The following is a 17,495-nucleotide window of genomic DNA, read 5'->3' on the forward strand; positions in this document are numbered from 1 at the left end:
CAACCAAAAATGAGAACTCTACGTCTTTTATTTCCCTTCTTTAACATTTGGTCCTTCGACTGAACCAGAAGCTATGGTTTAGAGTCTAACAAGGGAATGATTGATGTAGAGGTGGGAAATTATTTCGCAATTAAGCAATTGTGAGATTTTTCTTTTCTCTTTGGTTGTAAAGTCAATGCGACAAAGCCATTTTCTGGGAACTTTTGTTCGAAGCATTTTTATGGGTTGTCAAGCAATTAAGCAATGCAGAAACAAACAAAGAAATGCAGGCAAGCAGTTTTTTTTTCTTTTCTCGAAAAATATTCGGATGGCGTATGCTTGCCTTGGATCCGAATAGATGAGAAAGAGTGAGCAAAATTCCCAAGAAAAGTAAAGCAATAAACAAAATTATTCGTCCATAAGCAGTGCGACTGAATAATTTCTGTCAATCAAGCAGTAATAAAAGAAATAATAATGAACATGATTGTCAACTTCGTATGCTGCGATGGAAAAAAATCAGTTTCAAATTTCAAACGACAATCGAGCTGATTGTTTAAACATATGCACAAATAATCGAAGCTGAAAACAGATGCCCATATGACCAAGCAGGCCATGGAATGAGCATCTAGACTAAACAATGTAATTTTGAGATACGACAAAATTCGTTGGTGCAAGCGGCACAATGTGCTCGTTGTATTCAATAAGTAGGGCAAGCAAACACCGTGAACGACCGAGTAGAAGAAGTGCAAATACATGAAAATACATGTAAACACCATAAAGCAAAATGCTACAACGTTGCGAATCATTCTAATGAAGCCTGTAAGAATGTATAAGTAGTCGAGAATATTCGATAACGCATTCGAATGACGACGGAGAAGTAGCCAGCGTGGCATATGCAATGCACGAGCAAGCAAGCGGCTGAAAAATAAGCGGGAAAAACCCATACATTCACGTTAAGCGATGTGAGTGAGGCACAGGCGAAGCAACGCCGAAAAATAGCATAATTGTTGCTAATTAGTGTGAGTGAAACAATGCGGCAGTCAACAAGCAATTGACACACTCACGAAGCAGTAAGCAAGTTGCGCTGGAACGATTCCGAGAAATGGAAAAAACCCGACGCGCAACAGAGAATGCTGATTGGCTGTGTAGGTCAAGCCGCACCACAGTCACACAATATACATGCAAATTTTTTACGGTAACCAAGCGACGCTGCACCAACGCATCGATCTGGACCACGAAGCAGTGGTTGAGAGAATCGTTTGCATGGCATTCTGCGGCTTTCACTTAAACACAACGGTTTGGTTTTGATTATAGAATACGTTTGTTCTTTGAGCAGCCATTTTTGATTTATTACGCATTTACGAAACGATATTGTGAAATTCTCTAAAAATCGTTGAAATAGTGAATTTACACGAATAAAAATAAGAAAAAATAAGCAATTTAATTGTTTCTTGTGAAAATAAAGCATTTGAGCAAGGAATTTCGACGCGATAATTTTTTGAATCGAATTTTGGTTTGTGTAGCACACTAAGCAGTAACATTTCACTAAGCTGGTGAAATTTGTGTTAATCACAGCCTACTTGAAGCAATATTAACAAAAATCAAGCCACAAATTGTTTAGAAATTTTTTCAAGCGGAGATTTTACACCAGAATAAGTGATTTGTGGATTTATGTTTCATGTCATCGGATGCACCGGGGCGAATTTTGACGCGTAGACAATCGAAGCTAAGCCAGCAAGTACAGTCATCGGAGTTACCAAAAACACCTCGAAAAAGCAAGAGAGGAAATACGTTGGCACGAAGCACGATGTCAACAAATCAACGACAAATTTATTCTGATGCAATAGTTGGCATCAATGAACAGGTAATTGACACCGACCAATTGAATAACATGAATTCATTCAATTTGGAAGACACATTGTCTATGCTGGAAATGGAATGGTCGTCTTTTCGAAATGAACATTCGAATGTCGTCGGAAGCATCACTAACGCGGATCAACTTGCACAGCAAGCTGCTGAATATAAAAAAGTCTCCAAGCTTTACTTGACATCCCGATCGGCAATACGCGCTCGATTGGAAGCAATAAAACCAAAAGTGCCAACGGAGCAAATGGATGTAAGCAAGATCCAGGTAACTGTAAAGCAGAAGGAAAATGTGGACATTCCCATCACCTGGGGCCATTTCGAGGATGATTGTTTGGAATGGCCAATTTTCCGTGACGGTTTCAAATTCATTCACGAAGATCCGGAAATGCCACCGGCACGCAAATTCTATCACTTGCAAAGATCATTGCGAGGCGAAGCCGCCCGTATTCGTGGGAAACTTGGCATGACTGATACGAATTATCAAATCGTTTGGGACCGGTTGGTCGAACGCTATGAAGACGATTATTTGATTGTCAATACGCTGATTACAAAAATGCTCACAATGAAACCATTGCAAAAAGCATCAAGCCATGCTCTACGCTGCATTCTCGACACAATGCGTGATTGTTTGGGTCGTCTCGAAGATTATTTTGACACGAAGACGTGGGGCCCAATGTTGGTATGCAAAGTACTGGGTGTACTGGATAAAGAAACGAAAAAAGAGTGGGAAAAGCTGCGTCCAACACTCAAAGAAGAAGATGAAGCAACAGAAGCCGCTGTTGGTCAAGAAATCGGTGAGCAAGCAAAGCGCAAAAATTGTATTCCATCGTGGAAGCAACTCGAACAATTTTTGGAAAAACAAGCGAAATTTTTGGGCCATGCTGAAAGCTCAAATAATGCTGGAAATGCGTCATGCCAGAGTTCACGCGACACCAGTGCATCACGAAATACGGCTCACCATCAACGCTCACAAGCAAGTGGCTATGAACATCAGCGGTCACAAGCAAGTGGCTATGAACACCAACGGCCACAAGCTGGTGGCCATGATCGTGCCCCAAAACGCAATGCGCAATCGGGCCAAAAAGCCGAGCCACGAATGGCGCCAGATGGAAGCTGTCTTTTGTGCCGTGGTCCACATTATATTTACAAATGTGACAAATGGTTGAACGAAATGAATTTGATAGGCCGTCAAGAATTCATGCGTGCCAACAATCTTTGCCCAAGCTGTTTAAGACCAAATCATGGTGAAAATGATTGTTTCCCACCAAAGCGCAACAGACCATGCCCACAATGTCCTGAGCGTCGATTCCACAACAGCACATTGTGCCCGACGGGTGATAAATTTCGTAATGCAGCGATAAACCAAGCAAGCGCAGGGCCCTCAAAGGGCAAGTCAGAAGCATGACTAGGCATGAGTGGCAATTACGGCGGACGGGATGTCGTTCGCTATTGGGACATGTACAAAGCAGATGATGATTCATGCCCACCACCACAAAAGAAAGCAAAAATTGAACAATCAAAATCATCACGCCAAATCGTCACATCAACTGTCCAAAGAGCTGGCGATTGGCAGGTGTCATTGAATGACAAACCAAGCAAAGCAAAGTCGGATGACGATTCAGATGACGAACGTTGGCGAGCAAGCGGCCGTCAAAAGTTCTCGTCAGGTAAGCGATATGTCATATTGGGCACAGCAAGCGTGCGAATGCAAATTGGTACTCATATTACTCCCATTTTCAGAGCGATATGTGACACAGGCGCCCAAGCGGGCCTAATTACAGTTTCAGCAGTAAAAGCAAATGCATTACCATTAAAACAATGTGCCCGGTCAATGAATGGTATTGGTGGAAAATCCACAATGACAAGGAAATTACAAGCGTATATATTACCATGGTTTCAAAGCGACTATAGATTATACACCGAATTATTCGTAAGCAGCGAATTCGGTGGTCTTCAACCATGGGTTTCATTAAGTTCCATTAAGCCAGAATCGAACGAATTCACACTCGCCGATCCAAATTTTGATCAACCTGCGCCGGTTGATATATTGTTATCGTGTGATGTTTGGAGTGAAATCGTTGGGAATTTAACATATCGTCATGTCGATGGCCCGATTATGCACGAAACAATATTGGGACACGTTATATTAGGCAAAGTGTTCCTACCCATAGAAGCATTCCAAGCTGGAATATACCAAGCCGCCATACTCCCAGAACAAGAGCAAGCGCTCGAAAAAGATTCTATGCCAGAGCAAGCGCTCGATATATTAATAAAGCAATTTTTTGCGATCGAAGATGTTCCAGAAATCGAATCGCAACGAACAAAGGGAGACAATGCAGTCGAACAAATGTACAAGGAGACAGTCCGTCGAAAGCAAGACGGATCATACATAGTGAGAATTCCATTCAAATCTGGTAAAGCACTAGGAGAATCTCGAAAAATTGTGATGCGTAGATTTTTCACATTAGAGAAAAAACTGCAAGCTAACCCAGTGCTAAGAACTAAATATATCAAATTCATGCGCGAATTCATTCAACTTGGCCACATGCGGGAAGCACCACCGATTAAGCCAGATACTGTAATAAATTACATCCCACACCATAGCATAAATGCCGATAAATTTAGGTCAGTATTCGATGCATCATGCAGAACATCGAATGGCCAATCATTGAACTCAATCCAGCTGATTGGGCCGAAGCTACAACTTGACATTCATTATCATTTGATGCGGTTCAGGAGATTTCGATACGCTGTCGTCACCGATGTGGTGAAAATGTTCCGACAAGTAAGCATAGACCAATCTCAATGGGATTTGCAGCGGATTTTTTGGCGTGAAGCACCCGACCAACCGTTGCGAGAATACCAAATCACTGTTGTAATCTATGGTTTGGCCGCCTCACTTTATCTTGCGGTCAGATCAATGATTCAATGCGCGGAAGACTATGGTAAGGAATATCCTGAAGCTGCAGAGATTATTCGAAGGTCATTTTATGTAGATGATGGTTCCTTCGGGGCAGACTCGATAGCGGCATTGAAGCTACTATGCAAAGAGGTCGAGTTTGTTCTAGGCCAAGGTGGTTTTAAGCTTGGAAAATGGGTGTCGAATAGCGCAACGGTAGAAAAGCACATGCAATTTGAAACAAACGAGGATGTTGAGTTGGGAAGGTCAGAATCAGAAGCTAAAATTCTCGGCCTGAGATGGATGAAAGAAACGGATGAAATAGCCATAGTAGTGAAGCAAATAGAAGCAAACGTCAATGATACAAAGCGTAAAATCGTAAGCGGGATAATGAAGCTCTTTGATCCAAATGGTTTCGTGGCACCAGTCATCGTTGTGGCTAAAATGATCATGCGTGATATTTGGAAGCACAAGAAGCTGTCATGGGACAAAGCGGTACCGGTAGATATTGGCCAACGCTGGGTCGAATTCGTGGATGGATTGAATAAGCTAAATGAGTATCGCATTCCACGGTGGCTATCTATTTATAAGCAATCAAAGGTGCAATTGCATGGCTTCTGTGATGCAATCAAATATTGCATTGGGGCTGCAGTATATACGCGTGTTACTTGCGGCGAGAGAGGTGTTGCGTGCACGTCATTATTAGTTGCAAAATCAAAAGTGTCATCAGAAGAGCGAACCATCACGCGTATGGAATTATTAGCTGCTCTACTGTTAAGCAAACTCATGACTCAAGCAGCACAGGCATGTGAATTCGAAGATGCAGAAAAGTTTTACTGGTCAGACTCAACAGTGGCATTATATTGGATCAAGCGATCGCCCCTTGAATTAAAGCAATTTGTAGGCAACCGTGTACAAGCGATACAAGAATACACAAGAGGAAGCACATGGTCACATATTTCAGGCAAAACCAATCCAGCTGACCCCATAAGCCGTGGAATGAAGTTGGATGATTTTGTGAAAAGCGAAGTATGGAAGAATGGGCCAGATTGGCTCAGCAAAAAGCAAAGCGATTGGCCGAAACCGATTTTGTCATTCACACCACAAGAAAAAGTGGAAATTAGCAGAGAGGTGAAGCCAAAAGTCAATTTGATTCTCTCAACTAGGATGACGAATGTGGTCGACCAGTTTCGTGAATTATGGTATCGCTCAAATGACTGGAAAAAAATTCTCCGGATTACAGTATATGTGCTGCGTTTCATCGCTAATTTACGCATGAAAGATCGTATGAAATGGATTAAGCATGAGCCAAAGCCGGATGAAATAAAAAATGCAATTATTTTCTGGGTAAAATATGCACAACTCAGAGCATTCAAGCAGGAAGAGCAAGCGCTAAAACAAGCAAACCCTGCAGCAGCAAAGAAGAGCAAAATAATGGCATTGCAGCCAATTTTCGACAAAGCTGGTGTCATGAGAATCGGAGGTCGAATCAGCAAAGCTAATGCAGAATGGACGAAAAATCATCCGATCATCATACCGCCTAGATCAAGATTATCATATCTCCTGATTCAAGATGCACACCAGGAGACATTACATGGATCCATACAGATTATGATGGCATACATTCGCCAATCATACTGGATTCCGCAACTGCGCTCCGAATGCCGGACGATTATATCGCAATGCGCGAGATGTGCACGATACGCAAAGAAAACGGCGAAGCAAATTATGGCAGAGCTGCCAGCAGTTCGAATAAGGCCAGCGAGACCATTTAATGCGGTTGGAATCGATTTGGCCGGTCCATTCAATGTTAAGCTGACGGACAAAATCAATCTAAGCACACGGTCCAAAGCAAGCATTCCAGAGATAAAAGGATACATAGCGGTATTTGTATGTATGGTCACGCGGGCCGTTCATCTTGAAGCAGTTATGGATCTAACCGGTGAAGCATTTTTACAAGCATACAAAAGATTCGTTGCACGAAGAGGTAACCCTGAAAAAGTATTCAGCGATAATGGCACGAATTTAGTTGCAGCGGATAACATACTGAGGAATGCCGTTGAAACATGGCAAGGCGCCGAAATTCAAAATTTTATGCATTGGAATGGCTCAAGCTGGAGTTTCATCACACCAGGTGCCCCGCACGAAGGCGGGCTATGGGAAGCAGCGGTAAAAGCGATGAAGCATCATCTAAGACGCGTGATAGGTGTACAAAAATATTCCTACGAAGGTATATCAACGCTGATTGCCTGTATTGAAGCTTGTCTGAACTCGCGTCCCCTTTGCGCGCTTTCGGACGACCCCAATGATACTGAAGCCTTAACACCAGCGCACTTTTTAATTGGTGGCCCGCTAAAATTGCCACTGCCAGAAAGGTGTGATACGCCGCCACGAATGGCAAAAAGCCTTTATAAAGCAATTCAAGCGCAAACTCAAGCTTTCTGGGAAACTTGGTCAAATGATTGTCTGCACGCAATGATGAATCGACCAAAATGGCGCGAAGCCCAACAAAACCTTAAGCAAGGCCAATTGGTACTAATAAAAAATGAAAACCTCCCACCCACATACTGGGCCATGGGTAGGATAATTGAGGTGAATGCGGCAAGAGATGATAAAGTACGCTCTGTAAAGCTGCAGATGCAAAATGGAATTTTGGAACGCTCCATACGTAAGCTGTGTGTACTTCCTACTGACGAAATTAGTGATTTTTGGGTTGAGAATAAATAATTCTCAACGGGGGGACTGTTCGATACAGTCAACCGGTATACAGTAAGCTGCTGTATACCGTTCAACAGATCGAGAAAAAGAAGAGTACACACGCACAACACACAACGCACACCAATACAATTTCAACCGGCACAACAAAAACCAGGAGAGGCTCTGTGCGGTCCGTTTAGTAATAAGAGATTAAAATATGATAAATGTCAGTCTGAAACAAGCGTTAGAATAAACAACAACCAAAAATGAGAACTCTACGTCTTTTATTTCCCTTCTTTAACAAGACGTACTCACGGCAAATTCTCTGGTGAGATTTCCTTTTCTTCGTACGAACACGAACCAGCAAAGCGCGACAAAACACAGAAAGAGAGAAAGAAAGAGAACAGATTTGAAAGTCAACATAATACAAATTAAAAACGCTTTGAGCTCGCGGCTTCAATAGCGTACCATCTTTTTCACTTTCGCTCAGTTTCTTTTTCACCCACACAATGCCTTCGAGTCGAAACACCACCATATTACCATTAGTATATCATTAACGAGCAGTGCATTTAAATAACAATCTGTTTTTTGTGTGTTGTTGTTTTTATCCCATCATTTTGCTTCGTTCTTTGTTGTCATTTGTTCGCGACAAAAGTTTAAAAAAACGTTCATATTGTCAATTATAATTTTTGCCTGTGTTTGTGACTCGTTAGAGGATATAGAAAGCTAACGTCATTGCTTGGTTATGCCATTTTTCACTCTCGTTCAACGAATTTCTTCTTCTTTTTTATCGGTTTTATACCAAGACCTTCATAATAGAGGAACGTTCATCGTTCTGAAGCGTAAGCCAAAGTTAAACAAAACACTCATTTTCTTTTGTTTAAGAGAAACATATGCGTAAAAACTCACGCTTTACCCGAGTACACTTATTTGTGCCAAAAGGGAAGAGGCGTATAGTGAGTGGGAGATGGGATAAAAACCGCAGCAGTTAGCCAAACACAATTCCGATTACAACAGATCTAAGAATATTCTTGAATCAGTCGAAAAATGTCGCAAACAGCGATACGTCAGTGGCACATTTGCAAGAAGACGCAAGGAAAAACACACACACAACAACAACGATTTCAAGCTTGACGTCGCAACACTCACATTTTTAATAGAATTACTTGAATTAATGTTTAGCAATTCGGATTGAAGACAGCTGGATACATCAGCAGCTTTGGTCGTGTGATCTTGGCTATCAATTTTAAAACTCAAAAATTAATGTCTATTTATATTTAATTTGAAATTAGATTGTGAAAGCTGGACCAAGTGTAAAAGCAAACATAGCGACGAAAAATCAAAGCTAAAAACGAAATGTTCAAAGGGGCATGGCAATGGGATCGAAGCAGCGCCAGAAGTAAATAGTAGAATAAACAATATGGTGCGTGTATTGCAGTGCAAAAAATGCGTTTGCTTCATTTATACGTGTGTGCTAGCTCGCTGATGTTGAAACGACGATAGCGGAAAATATCAAAACGTCATTTGTAAAGAATCGATTTCGTTCGTGTGCCAAACGAACGTGCTGCTCAAGTAAAACGCTTCAGACACAACGTGTGTGTGTGTGTGCGGAACATTGCATTGACGTTCCTTTGATATTTTGACAACGTCAACACAATTTCACTTGTGTCTCCTGCTGCTTGCAAACGCAACGAACCATTTGATGGTTTGTTTTGTATGATGTTTAAAACAGCGATGTTTCTTTGGCTCTATTTTCATTTGGTCTTCATTCAATTATGAAATTATGACGTTGCACATGAAAGCGAGCAGCCGAAAGAACCTGAATCTGGTTGAGCAAAGGAAAAAAAACATTTTAAATTCGTTATTTGCAATTATAAGGCATATTTCCCGTTCGCCTGTGCAAACATATTTCTCCGGAAAATTGCGCAAATGTCAATCGTTTGCACGGCATCGATTGGCATTGAGGTGCCGCTCACCTTTCTCACCGCACCTTTTTCGCTTGCCAATTTCAATTTAATTTTCAGTTCGATGTCCCCGCTAATGCACAACAACGGTAAATTGTATTTTCATATCATAAGTGCGTCGTATATTTTGCCATTTTAAGATGGTGGCTGCGGAAGAGATGGTCACATAACTAAAACCAAATTGAAGATAACATTTAGGTGCAAAAGCTGTTCAAATTGAATCAACGTTTCGGACGGCGTACAACAACGTTTCATTAATGTCAATCAAGTCGATAAATTTAAAAAGAACAGCCCACGACGGCTTTTCATGAGGCAAAACGCTTTCTAAAATGATTTTCCACAAACAAGATGCAGCCCAAACATTCCATGCGAAAAAAAATCCAATCGAATTTCAGTCTTTTATTTTAAGATCTTTTGAGCCCCAGCACCGAAAAAAAAACTTTCCCACGAAACAAATCGGTCTTCTACAAAGTTTCGTTCATTCGTCCGGCAAAACGGGAAAAAATTAAGTAAATCAATTGAACGAAAAGAAAAAAATATAATATTTATTCAGATTGTGTCCTCAACTTTGAGAACATTTTCCTCTTCGTTTGTAACTTTGTGCAAGGGCCAAGGCGCGCTGTGTGTTTTTGCCTGGCCTTCATTTTAAAACGACAAACATTCAATTTCAGGTCTTCTTTATAAACAACAATAACAACGAAAAAACGACAAAATCGAATTGCTGGAATCAAACTGCGACGTTCGCTTAAATATATGTTGGCATTTGCAATATTTTCCTAAATAAAAAAAAGAAAGAGAAATAAATTGAATTTCAGCTCTTTACCGATCCTTCGAATGAAAGGGTGTCAATGTCAAATTATAAAAGTTTTATTATTATATTTTTTCTTCCTATGCTCATTGGAATTCGTTGATGGTGATGGTGTTTTTTAGCACTACATGAAATGTAGAGCTACTAATCTGCTTATTTTTTTTTTCTAGTTACTTTTTGAGTGTTGAAACAAATTATGGTGAATTTGAATTTTATGCGCATATTTTTTATTTATTTTAAAACAGTGGCAGTAACGACAAATAAGTGCATAATATCTCAAAGCGCCAATCAAATTTTTATCATCAAATGTTATTTAAAAATTACATTAATTTTTCGTATAATATTTTCTGAGTCTTGACCAGAATTAAAGTGATTTTAGATTCTATGCTCATATTATTTATTTAATTTAAACCAAAGGCAGTATATTTCAAAAAAGAAATAAAACCAAGATCTTGTAATTCATTTTGCAAATAAATATATTACTTCAAAATTACTTTGATGGAAAACATTTCATGTAGTGCGCCAAAAAATAGTTTGTTGTGAAACAACAAAATAGATTAAGTAACTAACAACTCAAGAACGCAGAGCGGAGCAAAGCGAAGCTCTGCGGTCTTGTTTTATCCTATTCGTCGTCAAGCTCAGCCAATACCATTGCCTTTCACCAACCATTATGGAATCAATGGCATTTCAAATTCACTAACAAATCACATAAATCCAGAGGCGAATAACGCAAATAGAACAAACAAAACCAGTTGCTGATACAATTTAATACGATTTAGCATTGTGAAACGGGAACCACAGGTGCTGAATAACAAATTTTTGTTTGTTTTCGAATTTCCAACGAAAATCAAATGAATGCCAACAACATTCAATCGAGGGTATGCGAGAGAAAGAGGACAAAATGAGGTGAGAAAAAAACAGTGTTTCCCAACAAATTGGCATCGTTCGCAGAGGCGTTTGTTGCTGCCATCCACAGCATATCTCGTTGATGTTGTTCGTTTTTTTTTTGGCCTCGTTTTTCCCGTTTCACCTTTTTCATTTATTTTACATCGTTTTCGAATTTTATTTCTGTTCGCCATCACACTATCCATATCTATTTCCAATACGCTTAACGAGATACACAATTTTGAAATGGTGCTGTTGGTTTCTTTTGCCCTTCTCCCCAAATGTGTGCGCTTGAGTTTTGGCATGGCACGACACGAGGCAAGTTTGACTAGTTTTTCGCACCGAGATTACACAACTTTTACCCGAATACCATCGTTGCTATATTGCAAACTACGAAATAATGTTGACATAGCGAACGAAACTTGAGGCCATCCATCATGGTTATGGTTCACCTTTGCTACTATCTTCGATCATCAATCTAAGCGGCAAATTTTACCTCACCAATAAAATGCCGGTGGACTATGAGCTTAAATCTATTCCACGCCACGACACTGAACACTGAATGATAACCGCCCGAATGTATGGCAACCAAAAACTATAGATGAAATCCGAACAATTCACTCTCCAACAATGAAACGGCATTTACTCTCATGAGTATGGGTTGGAAATAATTTTGACTGCAGGGCGAAAACAGCAAGAATTCATCTAAAACCGTCGAAAACTTTGCGAAAACATTAAAAAACTTCTCTATCAATTTTGAAGTGAAAAAAAAATGAAAACGTCGAGAAGTAAAGAATTAAATAAGTTTTATGATATGAAACGGACGTCTTTATATGGTGTGCCGATGCGATGCGATGCGATGTGTGTGTGATTTCTATCGGGAGGGAGCATTTAATTCTCAATGTATTGAATTCTCTTCGACTGTGCGTTTAAGTGGAAAGGGCTGAGAATAATATTCGATATTTATTGAATGGTCTGCAAATAGTGTGCTCTTGTGCTGGTGACGTTTCCATTGGAACACGGACAAGAGAGAGAAATGACCAAAATAAGTTTTTGAACAAAAATGACGTCGCATCGAATGATTCAACAGAGAAGAGCAAAAGTTTTGTTTCCAAATAGCGTCACACACCAACACCTAACGTTGAGGGAAAATTTGCTGAGAAAACAAGGCATTCACTGATGTGGCATTTTGTGTGCGTCTGTGTGCTCGTACTCTAAAACAATTGAGCCATTTCTATTGGAAGAAAAAATGACAACGACAAAACATAATCGAATGAAAAAAAATTGAAGGCAAAAAAATCAAAACACCAAAAAAAATTGAGAAGAAAATTGAAAGGAAAAAAGAGACGTTGAACGAACCAACGAAAATGACGAGAGAGTGAAATAATAATAAAACAAGACCGCAGATCGTCGCTTCGCTCCACTCTGTGTTCTTGAAGCTTGTAAATTTAAAGAGTTTAATTAATTTTATGTTTCTCATCAAATTTTTATCGTAAGCACTACATGGAATGTATGCAAATCATTTTAATATTGTCAAAAGTAATTAAATACATTTATATGATGATATTGTATTCTTCACGTGTTTTATGTACGTTCTATGTGAACGGTCATCGTACATTATTTCACATTGGCAACGAAAAAAGTGCCAATTTTTTTTTGAGTTATCTCAAAACTGAATAACATGAACATGATATTATTTCAGTTTTGCAATTAGGCGTAATTGCTTCTCTTGAAATAAAAAATATGGATATTAAAATGAATTAGTTTACGGTCCAAAAAATGGCCTAAAGACTCTTAAAATTTTCTTGAAAAAACAAAACAAATACAGTAGCCTGCATTCCATGTAGTGCTAAAAAGGAGCGGGGAATGGGAGCAACGATAAAAAGTAAGAATAAAAGATTATCTTAAATTACCTGTGTTGCCTGGTTTATGATGCTTGTGGCATTCGATGGGCCAGCTCAAATACAGTCGCAAACGTTTTGAGCTCATGCCACGCCAAAACGTATATAGAGTGTTACAAAATATCAGATATCGTCTCACTTGTTTTTTTTGTTTTCTCTTCCTTTCTCTTTTTTCCCTTTCAATACTTGTTGTGAGCAACGTGTTTGAGACGTGGCAAAGTCAAACACATACGACATTTAGTTTTACACACCATCAAATACTTTTTTTTCTCCCTCGTTGTCATCTTTATACACTTTATCGCTTAATACCAATAAGTTATAGAGAATAGAAACGACGATACCCGTTATACACGTAACAATGGCTTAAGCAATATATATATATACATATAGAGAGAGAGAGAGAGACAGAGACGATCTAAAAATGTGTTCATGTGTGCACCATCGAAAGACAAAAGATATCAAAACCAACAAGTACATCCGATCCAGAGAATGGGAAATGGTGAAAGAAGAAAAAACGAACGCAAAAAAAAACGAGCGTGAGTGCAAAGTGAGAGGAGAAAAATGACGCACATAAGAAACTCACCAAATAGAGAGGAATACAATCACAATAAAGTCATCCAATCAGTTGAATCAATGTTTAGGATTTGTACGGCGCACCATTTCCCATCAATTCATTCAGAAATGCGCCAACAAACGAATTTCAATTCCGATTGAATGGTTGTCTCTCTTTTTCATTTGAAATGAGGCGATGGGTACGGAGCGCGCTCTGTGTGCAAAGTGCGGTGACATCCAAGCCAAAGTAAAAAAGTAATCGGATTTCCAAGAGATTGAAATTTTTCGGTGGATGTGAGCATTATGCTTCAATAATTTTAATTCACACTTACCGTTTGCTCAACCGAGGGTAAGAAAGAAAGTGAAGAAGTAGGGAAAAAAATTGCTAAGGATTCCGTTAAGATGCGATCAAATTGAATTCCGACTATACCAATAGGTATAGGTATTTAGTATTTTTGGTGTGTTTTGCTTTTGCGCTCGTTTAATTCACGCAGCACAGTCACCGGTGATTACCTTTTGAACAGATATCTATTACGTACTTCTTTTTTTTTCTGTGTGTGCTTGTGCTGCTGAGCCTGCTTGCGGTACTCTTATCAGTACAAAGTAAGCTTGTGGAAAGAATTGCGTGAACGGGAATTCAATTATAAAATGCGATTTCGGTAGAGAAGGTGGAAAAAAAATAATTGGTGCGAGATAAAACTTTTATTTGGTATTTGAAATATCCGACAGTTGAAATACCATTCAGAGCTTATCATTGAACGTTGAACGGCACAATGGAGAGTTAGACCAATTGAGAAATTAAAAGCGGCACAACAGTTGTATTGCCAATATCCATCTCATCGTTGAGCTAATTTATTGATTATTATTGGCAAGACGCGTTACAGATTCCCGTTCGCATTCCTATTGATCCCTTACATATCCCTTCGGCTTACATATCCCTTCGGCTGTGATACAAATAAAAATCACACTTTGCCTAAACCCAAAAACACAACGAAATCCACATAAATTTTCCCAAAGTTTTCAATTGCCCCAAAAAACGATGCCTTTTTCTTCCTTTCCATTTTTTTCTCTTTGCTTCCTCTTCGCCTAATTTTCGGAGGGTTTTTATTTTATTTCGTTATTTACATAGAAATTTGCCCTTGTCAACGGCATGTAAAGTATCTGATTTGTTCGATGCTTCTTCATTCACATGAAACGCCTTTTTCGGCGCATACACAGACACAATACAATTGAGACACGTTTAATGTGAATTTTGAATTGGTTTTTGGGGACATGCTTTTGCAAAGTGTGGCGGTAGTTAAAAACAGTTTGTCTTTGGATTGGCCCGGATGAGCTTTTTTTCATTCCATCTGCCGTTGCTAGAAAATAGGCCCAATTCAATCGAACCAATTCAATCAATCGATTTCGATTGTTTTTTGTTATTCGTTTTTTGTATGGAATTTCGGGAAGATTTTTTTTTTCATAGTTCAAACCGAGGGTCGGCAAATAAAAAGTACACCATCACGCCTGATGTGACCAAATTCTATTTTAAATCACCAACAGATGAAACTGAATTTGGTTGTCTTTATGCCGAATGATTTTGCATAAGTTAATGGTATTTTATTTGGCATCGGTTTTTTTCTGTTTTTGCCATAGACCAGAATATCAATAAAACCATTCTGTTTGCAATTGTAGATATACGCCACCTATGAAGCCAATGTGGAACAACATTGAAATGGCCGATTTTAATGTTTTTCGCGTGGACTTTTCACATTGTGGTGCAAATGCGTGATTTATTATCTTATTCAAACAGATGGCGTGTTGCAAATGAAAAGATGCCATTGAATCCTTTGTAATTTCATCACAAAGACGACTATCGAACACTGGTTTTCTTTTCAACTGGCAAACTTTCACTCCAATCCTCCTTCACGTTTCTTACCGAACAACCGAGAAAAAGAGTGGCCGAGAGGGAGAAAAATTGAAGTCGAAAGGCAGTCGCAAAAAAGGATACGCGCTATAAATTAAATCCAAACAGATGAGCAAAAAAAAAGTACTATTCAATTTGTTTCAGTTGCAAAGCCCTTTCTAATAGAAAAAAACTGCAAATCCACGCTGGAAATTTATTGTGAGTGAGTGGAGAGAAAAGAGAGACAGTGAAAAAAAAGAACGCAGCACCGACTTTATTCTCCATTTTCAAATTAATTACTATCACTTGACTTCGGTCTTCATGCCAGAACCGCATGCCAGCTGAAAAAAAGGGCGATGTATACTTTTTTTTCGCTCTATATAGTATATCCACATTTTTATGCGATTTCAGGGTATCACTTGTGGTGTGTGATGACGTCGGTTTCGCTGCCCGCATTAATATTCATACTTTATGTAAACAAGTCTAATTTTTTTCTACTCAAACGAAAAAGAAATTCGAAACGAAAACATTTTATGCAAATAAATTGGGTCCGAGCGCTGTGTCACACAAACTGATTAGAAAAAAAATGTGCTTGTGTCATAATTTATGAAAGCTTCAAAGCAGTTGTGTCAATGTACGCGAATGTACTAAAGTACTAAACACAGCAAAGACAGACAGATAGAGAGAGAGAGAGAGAACGGAAAAAATATAATAAAATAATAAAAAGAAGATTGTTTCGATAAAAATCTATTTATGGATGGAATAATTCCAGCATCCTGGAACCATGGATGAAGCAGCCAAACAAAATGTGAATAAATTGAATTCACACGAGTGCACATAGCAAAACAAACGAAAGATGTACCACCATGGTGCTTATCCTCTTTCACACGCTTCTTACCCTCTCTCTCTCTCTCTCTCTCTCTCTCTTTCTGGCTCTTTTAGTTCTGTGCTGCTCTGTTGGCGAACCGAAAACCCATAATCTGAAAAAATGAGAATGGTTAAATGGTTCGAAAACCGTACAGCATGCGGTCAATGGTGAAACACAGTTCCAAACTATTTTATATATCTTTCTTATAGCATTGCTTACTCTATTTGTGTCGAATATGTTACGGCCAAAACTCAGGCCATGCGTTCGACGACTGAGAATCGTTTTTTGTTCTTCGCTTGGTTTTTATTCTTCTTCGTTCGTGTTGCTGTTGTTGTTTCCACTGGAGCATTTCAATTGAAATATTTGTCTTTATCTGATTTTATTGTCGCCTCGTGAAATGGTCGATGTGTACAAATCACTGTGTGAGATCGATACTCTCTCTCTCACTCTATTTCAATTTGTTCTTGCATTCTTAGTGTGCATCATGATTCATTCGGTGGCGATGCAACCATTGCTATTATGCTTCGTGTAAGTATTTTTCCGCATTTCCGCACAATAATTTATATACGAAACATGGCAAAGTGTACACGCAATTTCTAAGCACATATCGTGAAATCGGTTGCGAGATTCATGGGCGCAGCACTTGAAACTTGAACGTGGGGTTTGAAATAGAGACAAGTGTGGCAATAAAGTTCAATGCACAATAAAATTCCCGTATACATCATACGATAAACAATTCTGTAAACGAATTGAAATACAAAGGCCGACAATAAAGGGATAAAAACTGCCACAAAACTACCGACCAACCAAAATGGTCGGCCAATGTTCAAAACATGCGCTCGCCTCAAAGCGAAACTTTTCAATGCAAATATGGCAAGTGCTAGATTTTGTTTATGGTTATTGCGGCCAAACAAACCAAACACACACATAAAAATGTGCACATGACAATCTGAATGGTCACCGTTAGTGCAAGCCTATTGAAATCTACAAGCTTATGGTTTGGAATATTCATTTGTTTAACCCGTCGTTCCGGTGCAATTCACATGGTGGAGAGAGAAAAAAAAATCTGACACCGATTCAGTGCTCGTAATTGAAAGAAGAAGAACGGGAAAAAACGTGAACAAATGTGAAGAAATCACACGAATTCAACCCGTGTCCTCCGCCGAAGTGTGATTACATTTGGCTTGATCA

At 39.2% G+C, this 17,495-nt stretch overlaps 2 protein-coding genes across 3 annotated transcripts in view; both read left to right on the plus strand.

The window, feature by feature from the left end:
* LOC129565325 (neuroligin-4, Y-linked) overlaps positions 1-17,495 on the plus strand; it is a 226,960-nt gene that overhangs the window by 138,333 nt on the left and 71,132 nt on the right. The window lies entirely within an intron of this gene.
* On the plus strand, positions 227-7,744 carry LOC129565314 (uncharacterized). 2 transcript variants are annotated; one of them, XM_055440071.1, is made up of 2 exons: positions 227-3,512; positions 3,586-7,744. In XM_055440071.1, the coding sequence occupies exon 1, from the start codon at positions 1,658-1,660 to the stop codon at positions 3,248-3,250; it is 1,593 nt and encodes a 530-aa protein (XP_055296046.1). In that variant the 5' UTR covers positions 227-1,657; the 3' UTR covers positions 3,251-3,512; positions 3,586-7,744. The 2 variants fall into 2 exon arrangements, with proteins under 2 accessions (XP_055296046.1, XP_055296037.1); XM_055440062.1 differs by having other exon boundaries at positions 3,266-3,512; positions 3,586-7,696.

Source organism: Sitodiplosis mosellana, unplaced genomic scaffold, assembly GCF_009176505.1.
Source record: "Sitodiplosis mosellana isolate CC-2019 unplaced genomic scaffold, AAFC_SMos_1.0 Smas_scaffold_1, whole genome shotgun sequence".
Classification (NCBI taxonomy): Eukaryota; Metazoa; Arthropoda; class Insecta; order Diptera; family Cecidomyiidae; genus Sitodiplosis; species Sitodiplosis mosellana.

Bases quoted from the DNA above. Each gene is read 5' to 3' on its own strand.
- LOC129565314 (XM_055440062.1), top strand. From the start codon at position 3,677: ATGAATGGTATTGGTGGAAAATCCACAATGACAAGGAAATTACAAGCG.